The 14054-nt window shown below is 43.1% G+C and overlaps 1 protein-coding gene across 1 annotated transcript; it reads right to left on the bottom strand.

Moving 5' to 3' along the window:
• Nucleotides 1-6014: 6014 nt before the first annotated feature.
• ppp2cab (protein phosphatase 2 catalytic subunit alpha b) lies at nt 6015-13221 on the bottom strand. The gene is made up of 7 exons (XM_079283204.1): nt 12935-13221; nt 8018-8227; nt 7738-7911; nt 7499-7588; nt 7114-7275; nt 6783-6901; nt 6015-6652 (listed from the first exon to the last, which is right to left on the bottom strand). The coding sequence occupies exons 1-7, from the start codon at nt 13034-13036 to the stop codon at nt 6580-6582; spliced, it is 930 nt and encodes a 309-aa protein (XP_079139330.1). The 5' UTR covers nt 13037-13221; the 3' UTR covers nt 6015-6579.
• Nucleotides 13222-14054: the final 833 nt, after the last annotated feature.

The following is a 14054-nucleotide window of genomic DNA, read 5'->3' as shown; positions in this document are numbered from 1 at the left end:
TGATGGCTTCAAGACAGCTACACCAGGAAAAAAGGAAAAAGGCAAGCCAGTATCCCAGCAGGCATGAGCCTCACGTTGACTTCTGTGACCTCACACTTGACATTCCACAAGCCGGCTGGATCATCAGCTGCTCAGGGGACAAGATTTTGCCTAGAATGAGCCTGGACAGCCATCTATTGGCATTCAGGGGAACTCCAAAATCACCGTTTCTCTAAATATAGTTAGGGTCTTTAATCCTTTAAAAGTATATCATTTTTTTTGTTTGTTACTTTACCAGTTCAATTCTTATCAGCCGTATATTTTACACGAGCTTCTCTGATTTTTCAGTTTCTCCTGCGAGGACATTTTGTTCATTTCTTATTTTATATTTTTTACGATCTTATCCTTTATATTAAGTAGGGATTATATACACATCGTTTGAGTGTTTTATGCAGTTGTTACGGACTGAGCATTTATTTTTAGTTTTAAAACTTTTTCAAACTTTTAAGTTGAATATTCTAGTTAAGGAAGGAGAGAGCCTTTTCAGATTTTTATGTTTTGATTTCTACACGATTTCTACCCTGGTCATTATGGGAAAATGAATCTTGGACCAGATGACTGGCCCAGCCCAACGATCTATGATCCTGATCTGTGCTTTCATATGGCATACAGAAGGGCGAGGGAAACAGCAGCTAACAATATCCTTCACGATTGTATAAAACTTAATCGGCTGCGAGATAGCACGCCTCAGTCTAGAAAGGACAGGTTGAAATAGGTAGTCATTTAAGGTTTTCTCTTTCTTTGATACTTTACTGCTATTTTTGTTGAATACTTTTATCCTCATCCCCTGGATATATTGGGTTTAACCTCTCATCCCTGAGGTCTCCAGGTTAACCACACCGAATCTCCAAGATCGGGGCAGGTCCAGTTGGACCGGCGGGTTGCACCACTGTCGGACTCGCCAGAATCACCCACTGCTATCTCTCCCTCTCTGTCTCCCAACGTCCACATGACCCTGACCTCTGTCCACTCTGTGGACGAAGAAATCGATCCCCGAAACGTGTACGGGCCCTTACGTGATGCAACGGACCTGATGGACCATCAGCCCATCGGGGGAGAACCGGCCTACACTGACCTGGGTCCTTATCAGTATCCGAATACTGAAACTGGACTTTCCGTGGGCCCGGGGGCCTTCAATCGACTCTAACGACCAGGGGGTAGAGGAATATGTCCTCTGGGACAGAAAGCGGGCTGAGACAGGTGGCGTCTTGGACGGGAGATGCTGAACGATCGACAGTGACGGGTGCTGGCGTGGCTCGCATGTGACTCTGGACATTGACTTTTCTGCTCTAGGAGAGCGAAGAAAAGAAAAAATACAAAAACAAAGAGGTTGTGGGGGTATTTTGTATTTTCTGATATGTTCAACGTTTTGTATCCTGTACTTTTATGATATCTTTGAGAGGTGGATTTTGTTTTTGGGGATGGGGAGTGTTTTACTTTTTAGCGTTGCTTTTTCTTCTTTTTAACCTATGTTTTCAGATAGGATTCATTTTCTTTTTCCTGTCTTTATTTCAATGATATCATTTCATGTGTTGTGTTTCAATATGATTCAGATTCCCATTGTTTTTCTGGGAATACCTGCTTTTGTGCATTTTTGACGATACAGAAGTTATGATGGACCTCTACTGTGAGAGTATGAGATGTTCTATTTTTCGTGTATCTGGTGCCATTCGAGAGAGGGTGTTAGGAGATGTGGCGAATTGGCCCAGATCGCATAGAAAATGGTTGATCTTCCGTTCACTGAGATAGACATTGTCAAAGGTTGTAGCCTCAATTAATCATGGTAGCTACCTTTTGTGTGATACAAGAACGGAGGTAGAGACAAGTCACGATTCGCAAGAGAGGGTGTTGAACACGGTGGAGATTTTGCGAAGTAGTGATGTCTCTACCAGCAAAACCGTTGTTTAAATCAGGCATATGACTCTGAGGCTCTTATAATATTGCACCGGGTAGACAGACAGGTTTGTGTTGTGCAAAACCCCTGGTGCCCTGAAGTGGACGGGGGAACACATACACACATACACACACACACACACACACACCCTCACCCCCACCCCATCAGGCGGGCTTGGAGTTCCCCGGGGGGAGAAGGAGGGGGGGGGGGGGGGCAGCCATCGCACCCCCGTGGAGTCCGGGAGGCCGGAGGCAGTGTGAGGCATGAGAATATAGGTCATTAGTCTGGAGAAGACAGAAGGGAAAATCCCAGCCGAATTCAAAAAAACCGAGTCAGCGTTTTCAAGGAAAAACTATGGGGCGGAGGGTGAGCATAAATAACGTGCCCTTGACAGTGGCGACATTAAGTCTGCGGGGGAGCTCTTATCGACACACAGAGAGACCCGGCTGTCTGAAAAATACGCTGAAGTAAGGGTTTTTGTGTCATCAATCAAGTGAGGTGAAGGGTAGGAATCCGTTGGAAGTCAGACATCTGAAGCCCGTATTAGTATAAATAAGGGCAGTTTTGAAACAGCAGAGGACACTTGGAGCAGAACCTTGAAGACGCTTTTGGAGAAGGAGACGGAGGAGTCTCGAACCCCGTGCGGCCTCCTGCCTGCACGGGGTGAAACTTTAACTTTTTGCAGAGTCTCCGGACTTTGAGAATCTGGTTTTTAAGAAAACTTAGAAGGTTTTTTGAAGTCTAGTCAGGAGAGAAGGCTCACTCTGTCCAGTCCTGCGCTGGGTGAATCATTAACTTTTTCCTCCGTAAGCTACACAGCCAGCCCGTCTGCCGGCTGAGTCAGCTTTTTACAGATCCTTTGTCTGTAAACTGCTCTGAAGGGGTTTTTGAATACTTAGGTGATTCTTTCTTATATTTTTCAGTTAACGATTTTCCTCTGCATTTTGGACCAAGAGACTATACTTTGATTTAAATGCAAATAAATAAATAACAAATTAGTTTCTTCGACCAAGTCCTTTTCTTGATATTTTCCTGAGAAGTCAGCCCTGGAGAGGGGTCACACCTCAGATGATCCCCTTCATCCCCTGAGGTAAGTTGTTTGATCCAGCTCGGTACACTACTGATAAGCATTCCTGACATGCGCCAAACATCCTAATACTTATTCAAATTATTTTCGCTCTAGTTTAAGAGAAGTCGCCCGGGAGAGATCAGCTTGCGTTTGAAAGAGCTTTATATCTGTTTTGGGCTCTCAAGCAGGATCTTATCAATTGCGAAAGGATTAATAAAAATCTAAACAAAAGAAATAAAAGAGACAAGTAAATACTGGACTCTTATAAAACCAAATAATAGTCCTAGCGACAGACTACACTGTCTATGAGAGTCGCTGCGGATCGAATCAGATAAGACAGTAAGCTAGCCTTGGACCAGGCTGGTGGTCAAATAATTAAAGAATATTTGGTACAAGATTATAGCCCGGTAAAAAGATCAATCTTAGAGTAAAGCAGTACGCGAGGCAAAATCAGGGAGAGTTCTGAAACCCTTTTCTTTTCTCAATATCTCCCGCACGGTCAGATGTGAAAATCATATAGGGAACGGAGTAAAAACCTATCCTCTCCTTCTAGCCAGATCTTAAGGCAATAAGGAGTTCACACAGGGAGGGGCCGGATCCACCGGGCATGAGTCACGTGGAGTCTGGCTCCCTCTGGTGCATCGCAAGGGTTGATGTATCACCAGCTGGCCCCCTGTCGATCTGTGCATCAATGATCGATACGGAGATCCGTCGGCTCACTCTTTTATGCGTTTCACATAAAAGGCCTCCTATTTGCTTATTACTAATTATTTCCAGATGAATTGAAAAGATTTACATAAGGAATATAGTTTTAATAACCCAAATAGAAATAATAAAAAAAATAAAAAAAATAAATAATTATTAATTTTTCAATTTTTTATTATCGAATCAAAAAGTCGTGAGGGGTCACCCCCCAGAAATCACGTAACAGACTGAAAAACAGCATTTTTTGATTAATCAATTTTTCACTGATATAACAAGAGGAAATAAAAATACAGGCAAAGTGCTGCACGAGTCAAGAGCATAAAGATGCGGAATGGTGACTTAATAACTTAAACCTTCTTGTTGTCTTTAGTTTTGTATACAAACTCCTATGTAAAAAGCTGACGTCATCACCATACCATTAAAAAAAAAAATCACAACAAGATGACATATTCTCTCCGGTGGGTTTTGGCAACTTCTCTGTGAAAACGGCGAGCCAATGAAATGCAGCGCTCTGAGGTTACGTCATTATCGCTCTCCCGCTGCTATTTGTGTGGGTCGGGCGTCGCTCTGCGGCTGCGTCAAGTTGGAGTCGATCGACCAGAGCGAGACCGGAAGTTGGGCATTTTCAGAAATGGAGGGCAACTTCACCACAAAAAACAAAAACAAAACAACCTCTCCTGCTCTAGTTAGGCTGCTTTAAAAGAATACTGAGAGAAGTAAATCAGTTTAAATACTATTCTAAGGTTGTATCACCACTACTACATTTAGATATATTTAGATACATATTAGCTTATTTTATTAAGTTTTTTATCAACATCTAGATCCTTAACATCAGGTAGTAGAGGCCTACTTTATAAATCCCTGAGGATTTATAAATACATTTAAAAAAGAAGAAAGAAACATGCCTTATTTAGTAACAGAGGCTTTGCCAGACCAGTGTAGCAATACCAAAAGTTCTTAATACTACAAGTACAAGTGGATCCAAAATTGTACTCACCCTTCATGAAAACTAGCTCATAATTACAACATATTAATGTGACTACCAAATAGTCTCACCTTTTAATAGCAGTGAAAGGGGTAAAGCTATATTCTCATCGTAGGAAAAGTACAGGTGACATTGACAACCTTAACAATGGCTCAGTTCCATGATGCTGTTCCAGTGAACGAGCATGAACAATAGCAGGACCTCCCCCCTCCGCCACATCATCATTAATGTTATTAGATACACCTGCTTTTTCTGCTGCGACATGTCAAAGTGTCTGCCATTAAAAAAGGTCATTGTGCAAACCTCTCCCAACCAAACAGCCTGAACTCATTTAGTGCTGCAGGAACGAGTCCTTCCAGCTCCCTCGGCTCCAAGTCAATGGGTGTTTTTAAATGTTTTGTATTTTGAATTAAGGTCTGTGGTTAACACAAGCTTAAGAAATGTCAGCATTTTGTTCAATATAAAATGTCAGTTTTAATGAAGGCGGATGCAAACAAGCGGCTAGATGAGACGAACGTGTAGTAGCACAGACTAGTCCACCAGTACAGCCGTGTCAACAATTTATGCTTTTGAAAATTTGGACAGACCACGAGTCACAATCTCTCGAGGCCCCCACCTTAAAAATATCTTTCGATATGCAAATACAGATAGCGCTCTTTAATGTTTGATTATTTTATAATCCAAATTATTTATTCATGAACCGAATATTTTTAATTTACTCCCCAATTCTATGAATTTAACTCTTCTCAACTCACATTTAATTAACATAAAAATAAAAACCCCGTTGGAAAATGATTGTACAGTCTCCCTAATAACTCTGATTTACATTGTTTCTAGATGTGTGTGTGTGTGTATATATATATATATATATACACACACACACACACAGAAACATAGACTATAAAGTTTTTTGTAACAATTGTCCTTTAATGTCACTTTATTTGTGTCCTTTTAATCCAACTTCCATACGGTCTATGTGCTGCTCATTTTTACCTGAATCCTTTATATATTAAGTTTGGTGAATCAACAGCCTTATTTATACTCAGTCATGTGACCGTGGTGTAGTTTGTTTATAGTGTCACACTAGCTTTGGTATTCCGACGATTACGTTCATACTTCAAATTATCTTGCTGAACAAAATATGGAGGAATCAAACTTGTGTTTGACAGGGAGCTTATTTTCTGCAATAATCCAAAAGCCAATGGAAAGATCCCATTGGCTGGTCGCTGGTTCCTTGGAGGCCAGACCAAACCACCAGTTACCATCTTATTCAGGGCGATGTTTTTCACCATAAAGAAGAGAAAGAAGACGGCACACTGATGTCAAGGAGCCACCTTTGTCTTTATTATTCAAATGGTTGGTTAACACACTCTGTAGTTCAGAGGGAGTCAGTGAGCTGATGTGAATAAACACTCCATCATCTCTCTTCTGTACATCAAGCTGGGCTTTCCTCACACATTACACAGGACAAAGAAACCCTTTGCCTGATGGGGGCTTTAATCATTAAAAAAAAAAAAAAAAAAAAACCCATCTGTGGTGTGAAATCATTTCCATCTTTTGACATGTTACATTTGTTTAGATTTACAAAAGTGCAAACAGATACAAGCCGTGGCGTGTGGGGTTCAAACAGGTACATTTCATCTTGGACCTCGGTGCCATGAGTCCAGCTACAGCATGAAGAATTTAAACTTCACTGCTGCTTCAAATAGCGGGGGAGGTTTCCCCAATACAAGTACTCGGCAATGAATGTTGTAATGATTATGGCACGTACCTTTTGGTCCATTCATAGACATTGTTTTTATTTTGCTAAATGCTTAAATAGGTCTTTGTGTGGATATACAATGTGCACTGCTTTGTAGCTCCGCCCCCCCGACAGAAGGTCAGAATTTACAGGAAGTAATCCGGGGTGCGGCGAGTGACGTGGGGCTCCCCTCTGCGAGGCGCAGGGTCGAACTGCAAACTGGTTAGGAGAAGAAAAACAACAGTCATAAATATTGTAAGCACAATACTATGCACCCAATTTGATCATGCGGAACTTCAGCTTGTAAGGATCCAGTTACATGCTCCAGCACTTTCTTTGTTCTACTTACAACGAGTATTTGAGGGTGTCGTCTAGTTCCATGATAGCTGCCTGGTTGCCACAGCGGTAGCAGTAGTTGGGTGCACTAAATATCGTCACCACATTCCTCTCATGGCACCAGTTGTAACCCTGGGGGAAGCAGACGCATTAGTCACAGTATGCTGCTGTAATGCAAACGAGAGTGCCAGCTGGTGGTGTAACCGTTTGTTCTGTTGTCTTCTGTAGCAGTGGTTGGAACTATTGGTTCACTTACGCTTATTTAGTTCTGAAGTGGGTAATTCTTGACTGTATCTGTAAAGTCTATGCACTGTAAGACTTGAGACTAAATCATATATATTTACCTCCATAACCAGCTGGTGGGCCCGGGACACCAGCGTGAGGCGGTTGGCGTGGTTGAAGGTCTCCGAGATGTCCTGACCAAACGTGTAGCCGGCCCCTCGAGGGGAGATGCCCCAGCCACCGCGGTCGTCGGGGTCGGACCACAGCAGGTCACACATGGGACCCTGCGGAGGCCGAAGAGGAGCACGTTAGCATAGGAAACACCAACACAGTACCAAAACAGCCATCTGGTTGAACTGAAAATATACTGAAGTATGGAGAAAAGATAAGCGCATTGCATCCTTTCTGCTTCTTAGCATAGCTTTTTTTGTCCTGAAGTGTTTATAATTTTCAAAATTAAAAGTCGCTTAACAGCCAGGAACATCAATATTAAAGTATCATCTTTACCTCATGTGGCACTTCCTGCAAACGGTCCAGCGCTCTGATGTGATCCAGAGTATCTATGGATGGAGACAGGCCTCCGTGAAGGCAGAAAATCTGGAAGGATGAGAGGAAAACGTCAGTATGTGCAGCAAACACAAGTACTTCTCTCTGACAGCAAGTGTCAGACGCACAATCTACGATGCAACAATAAACGGTCACAACATAAGGTCATACCTATGAGACCAATCAATGAGTCTCCTCACCTGAGAGTCTACCAGGGCGGTGAGGGGGAGATAGTCGAACAGGTCTGTGAAGTACTTCCAAACGTTGGCGTTGCCGTATTTCCTGAGGCACTCGTCGTAGAAGCCGTAAACCTGCGTGATCTGTCTGCTCTCGTGGTTCCCTCTGAGGATCGTGACGCGCTCCTGGTATCGTACCTGAAACACCAGCGAAGAACAGACCTGTAAACCTTCTCCAAAAAACTAACAACCAAAAACCTTTTAAATGTCTGTTTTGGAACAAATCAAATGTTGGATGACTTACCTTCAGGGATACGAGTAAAGAGACAGTTTCCACGGAGTAGTAGCCTCTGTCTACGTAGTCTCCCATGAACAAATAGTTTGTGTCGGGAGACTTCCCTCCGATCTTGAACAGCTCCATGAGGTCGTGGAACTGGCCGTGCACGTCGCCGCACACAGTCACCGGACACCTCACCTCCTGCACGTTTGACTCCTTGGTGAGGATCTCCTTCGCCTTCAGAAGAAACACATTTCCACGGTTTATATGTTGTGTTTTGCTCGTTGAAATGCAGGAAAATCCATGTGATTGTGCACTGTAATCAATCTGCTCTGTAATGTTCTATGTCACTCTGTCCTCCATCTTTAGGGAACAGACAAATTCCTGCCAACATCACAGCCTCCAGTGGGGTCTTCATTAAGACGCTGCAGTGATTACAACACGACCCCCAGCATCTCCACCATAATCTCTCCCAAGGAACTAAGCCCCTACTGAATGTGTGAGTCTGGTTTACTGTGGGCCCGATTTGGAAAGACAGCTCTGGCTGCACTGCAACATTTCCTAAAATCAATCAGTGTGATGCTCCAAAAGCAGAGAACAGTGTGGAAAACGGTGTCTGGAGTCTGTAGAGGAAACGCTTGTTTCCTCGGGTTATTACCTCCAGGAGGGCTAAGGGAACACAACCACCACAAGTCTGAAAGTGGAACTGTCAAAAAAGTGGTTCATTCTACCCAGATCATCAGGGCGCAGTCTAAAAGCTTAGCAGGCGGGTCTGACTGAGAGGCCAGTCTGCTTTAAAAAGGAGCTTTGACGCAAACAAGTCCTCAGGCTGAGAGAGAAATGGTCTGCGGTTGAGCTGAATGACCATCAGACATGTCTGATGCACTGAGTGGATGAGCGACAGAGTGCGACATCTGTAGGAGTCATCTCCTCCCAAATAAATGTAGAGCAGCCGCCATTGTTTCATACCGTTCCCTTTAAACAACCAATGGTGAGAGAGTGCTGAAGCTGGTTCCTCACCCAGAGAGAGAGAGACCAGGACGGGACTGCAGCGCTGCACAATGTTGACCTATATTACAGACACACCCTCCACATGCCCACAGTGCCATGAGGCGGGATGCCTTTCAATGACCGGGGCCTCTAGCTCCAAAGCCACATGCCGGTGTTAAAGTGGAACAGCGCACACACACACACACACTTTAAGTGGGCCGGGTCAGTCAGTGATCCTCCTCACTCAACACTAAAGACATTTAATACCCACTATAACTCGAGTAGAACTGAAAGTATGAAGCACATAAAAAAGGGCAGGTTTTGGGCAGTGAACCCTGACATTTCTTCACTGTGGTTCATGATGACTTTTGGACTATTCGGTAGATTAGAATGCAAGCAGACACTGTATTGAGCTACTAAAGTAGTAGCCAGCCAAAAGAGTTTTAATGGAATTTTCGTTGCTGCAGTATTTTTTGGTTTCGTTTAGGCCTGAAAAAAAGCTTTTCAGTTCCTCAAACAGATCAATGTTGCTCCTGCAGGCAATAGAAAGAGTCCTCTGATGTATTTACATTTTAAATTTAGACCAGAGTACTGTTCCCTGGGTTTAAACAAAAGTTTAAACCCAGCACAATACAGGAAATGGCCTCCAGCTCTGTAACCGCACACTGAACTGTTCATTGACCTATCAGATATCACCTCTGTGTCCAAAATTGGCTCAGCTGATCATAACCTTGTGTTATGGTAAGTGTTTTAATCTTTTTTTTCTGATCCTCATATTTCCTTTCCCACTCAAGACACTTAACCTTGAGTCAATATCCTACAGCTGTCTTCATAGCAGAGTGGTGAAAGTGCATCCATCCATCCGGGTTCCACTCAAGCCTTGTTGCATGTCTTTCTCGCTCATTTACAGTCTCTGCATGGCGTGTTGGAAGTATAAGAATGAAGATATGCAATTAGAAAGACGACACACCAATAATTGGAGAAAACAAGATTCAGTTCTGTCGGATTACATGAAACTAATTCAATGTGACATAGCTTGGATTTAGAGATATCCTCATAACTTTAAGTGTTTGAGAGACCAGTTTCTCCATGAGACAACAGGTTACAGTTTGCAGTCCAGCTGTGGATGAAAAGGATGACGCCGCGGTTTATAAACACCTCGGCCAAAGTACAGACCACAGCTCAAAGACTTCAGACGTCACACCGGCAACAAGCTGCTCAGCCCAGTGCCGAGAAGTGGAGTCAGCATTTTAACAGCGGCCGCAATACAAGCCTATAAAAGTGACTCTAAAAGCGGGCCAAAGGTTCTCCTGGAGACATTACGCTTGACGACGAGGCACAACTGTAATCACAAACAATGACCTCACGCCAAGAGGTTTAAGCTAGTTAAAAGTTAAGCATCTTCCTGACAAACAGCACTATCATCAGTGTGGAAATCAGCAGCGCCAGCAGCCAAAGGATGCCAGATTGTGTCTGCGTTTTACCGCTATGACAGATGGCTGATGTTTGGGGAATTTTGCTGCGATGCATTGAACAACCTTTTGTCAACATTCGTGTTTTTGGTCAGAGTGTGATCACAGGTTTCACTACATACTTCCATCTGTGTTTTTGATATCATTTGTACTGTTTTTATGATATCACTCGCACACTTATCTTGGGATTTCTACTGATGAAGGCATAAACAATGCAAATCTAGTTCACTATATCAGGCGCTGCTACAGGAAAACAACCCATCATGTGGCCCGCTCCTTCTCGCAGAGTCATTTTTAAAGTAAAACCATGACCTCAGTCGGCAGACACAGCTGTAACTGCTGCCCTGACTGGCTGCATCGAACTGGTGTTAACATAGAGGGGTCATACAGGAAGTAGGCCAATCATCACTGCATGACCAGGACTGTTACGTCACCCTGACACACTTTAGATCAGTGGTTCTCAACTGGTCTGGCTGCGGGACCCACCACCACCCCTTAATGACGGGACGGGCGCGCACACACACGCGCACACACACACACACACACACACACACACACACGTGTAGTAAACAACTATCAAAGAAAGCACACATCAATTATATTTTAACAAATATTATTCTCATTTCAAGTCAGGAAACTAGTCAGAATACTCATTTGATTGGCAGAGCTTCATCACATGATGTGATTCACAACACATTGGTCTGTGTTTTTCCTGCACCACTGAACAAGTGCCATAAATGCTGGAATAATTCCGCTGCATAAAAAAATGCCCTTCAAAATAAAATCAGAATTTTTTTTTTTTGTCAGGCAAAGGCCCACAACCCACTGAAAACGGGTCTGCGACCCACTTTTGGGTCGCAACCCACCAGTTGAGAAACACTGCTTTAGATGATCTCCACAGCTTTAATAAGCAAATCTCCCATCAACACTGCTATTTACTGATCTTTGACAAATCTCTAGTGAGTTACCTCTTTGTGAGCTTCCCCATTTAAGATAGTTTACCTGAACTAGATCGATGCCTAATGGTTAGAAAAACAGTGCTTCATGGGTGAATCAATTAAGCAGAGATGACTGCAACACCGGAACTAAAGACAAACACAAAGCATTCACTCCTCCCTGTACACTCGACTCCAGACAAACACTATGTTCAGCCCTTTTCTGAGAACATTGCATTCCTCCACACCCTCATACATCCCAAAACAGAGACGGACGCTCTGAGTCACAGTGAACAGTGTTGTCCTGAGTCACACTCTCTGATCTCGCTTAGAGATGGACTCTTGATGGTGTAAGCGATGCAACTTGACAAAAATCAATCATATCCTCTGCTATCTTTAGAACCAGGGAGGAGGTGCGCGTGGGTGCAGTCTACTGAATATAACGAGAGTCACAGTGGGTGGATGGATGGGTAGAGGTAGACTGTAGTTAGAGCAGTCGGGCTGTGACAAGGATACAACCTCAAGGAAAGGAAACGGTAGGTTTCCTTTCAACTATTTTTTGCTGCGTTTGGGTGAGGGGCAACAGGAAAGAAAAACAACATTTGTGCCTTTCCTGCATCTACATGTTCTCGGATGTTATCCTCCTCCCCCCTGCGAATTCAACACATTTTCCTCCAGATGGCCCAACAGTCCTCTTCATCTCATTCCTAGCTTCTTACATTGACAAGAAAATGGCGCAAAAGGTATAGATAGACTATAGTAGATAGATTTAAGTGACTAAAAGGTCAAACCCAGACAGACAGACGAGGACACAGACGAGGCCTCAAAGATGACGGTTTTAGGGCGAACGTCTAGCTAGTCTCCCTCGTCACTCGCTTGCATTACCGTCTCTTTTCCTACATAAATAACAATGTCTACTAACCATCCTAAAAGCATGAACGAGGAGCTGAGGATTATTATGGTTCAAAAGTTAAGAGTTCACACCCTCCTCTCACATGATGTGTCTTTGACCAATAAGCCTCATAACGTCATGTTTAGGTTGGATTATTGACTACTTTACAGCCTTCTTAACAAGTCAGCCTGACCACTCATTTGGCTAGAGAAGTAAATAAGAAGCTAGATAAAGGGCAGGGGTCAGAGGTGAACTGTAACTATGTGGTACGCATGCGCGGTCGTTAAAACTCTTTTTGCACGTTACATTAAGACGCATAACGCATACAGTAATTAAGCAGTCACGTGACACAGCAGTGAAAAACTTCAGTAGCCTTTTACCGCCACAGCTAGCTAGCTAAAAGAGATGTCTGACAGCGTGAATTAAATGTGCTATGTGACTTGAATCCTCAGCAGTATGGCTGACACCTCTTCCTTGCTAGTAAACCCACAGTTGGCGACACCAACTCATAATTGTCAGATATACGCACCCCGCAGTGAAATGTACAATATAGACGCCATTTTAAGAATGTCTGGAAGGCGTCGGTTAGTTGAGAGAAGACAGTTAACTAGTTAGTTGGGGGTTGACATTGTTATTATTTAACGTTAAATCTCACCTTTTCACATAGTGATTTCACTTGTCCCTCCGACAGCTGCTTGCATTCGTTGAGCTGCTCGATCCACAGATCGAGTTCTTTCGTAAACGCCTTTTCGTCCATTATTCTGTATGTTTAATATACTTTGGCTTAATGTCGGTTAGGAGACGACTCTCCCAAGATGTTGCAGTCTTCAGGCCACAGAAGGTTCTAGCTGCTCTCTTGTCGGAAGACGCGTGCACCTTTGGCAGCGGAGTCGCTGTGATTTAACTGAAATCTGGAGAGAGACGTCATTTCGTGATCCACCCTGGAAACCAGCGCGTGTCGAGCTCTCCGCAATAAAACACCGCATTTCCGGTTGTGACCTTCTAAATAAAAGCACGAGAATGAATGCACATACAAGGAATTTGACTAGATGGATGGTGCATAACAATAATAAACAATACAACACAGTGCAAAATACAAGACATGATTTAAAAATAGAAACATATTGAAATTTACTAAAAAATATAGAAATATGGTAAATAAACAAACAAGAGTATACTAAAACAAGTATATTATTTAAGTGTCAAGTGTATATTAATAGGGAAAGAAGTACAAGGGTGTTTAAGAAGAAATTTTCCTGGGGATATAAGTGTCAGAGTCAGTGGGGTCCCGGGCTTTGTTAATGAGTCCAACTGAAGACGGGAAGAAACTGTTCTTGTGGCGTGAGGTCTTGGTCCTGATGGGCCGCAGCCTCCTGCCAGATGGAAGGGACTCAAACAGTTTGTCCAGGATGAGAGGGGTCGGCCACAATCCTTCTTGAGATAAAGTGGAGAGCCTGGGGAAAAAAAGTGGTTCAACATTTTCATGTTTTTTACCTATCTGCAGATCAAATGGTATTTATGTTCCAAAAGTTAGGAAATTACAGCTTTCCAGGATCACTCGAAATCACCATGTAATCAGCTCGAACGGGTCTGTAATAAGGAGACAGCGCCACCTACCTAGTGGTAGTTTAGAGAGACACCTAATCCACCTTTTACTACATTATAGAATAATGGATAATGCCTAAAACATATTATATTTACATGAGACTAAAAGTAAGCTATTACTGGACAAGGTTAAATTAATGAAACAGTTACAATTCCCAAAATACTTTGCA

The sequence above is a fragment of the Melanostigma gelatinosum genome, assembly GCF_949748355.1.
Source record: "Melanostigma gelatinosum genome assembly, chromosome: 14".
Taxonomy (NCBI): Eukaryota; Metazoa; Chordata; class Actinopteri; order Perciformes; family Zoarcidae; genus Melanostigma; species Melanostigma gelatinosum.
Note: the sequence above shows the minus strand (reverse complement) of the source record. Positions and strands in the feature narration are given on the sequence as shown.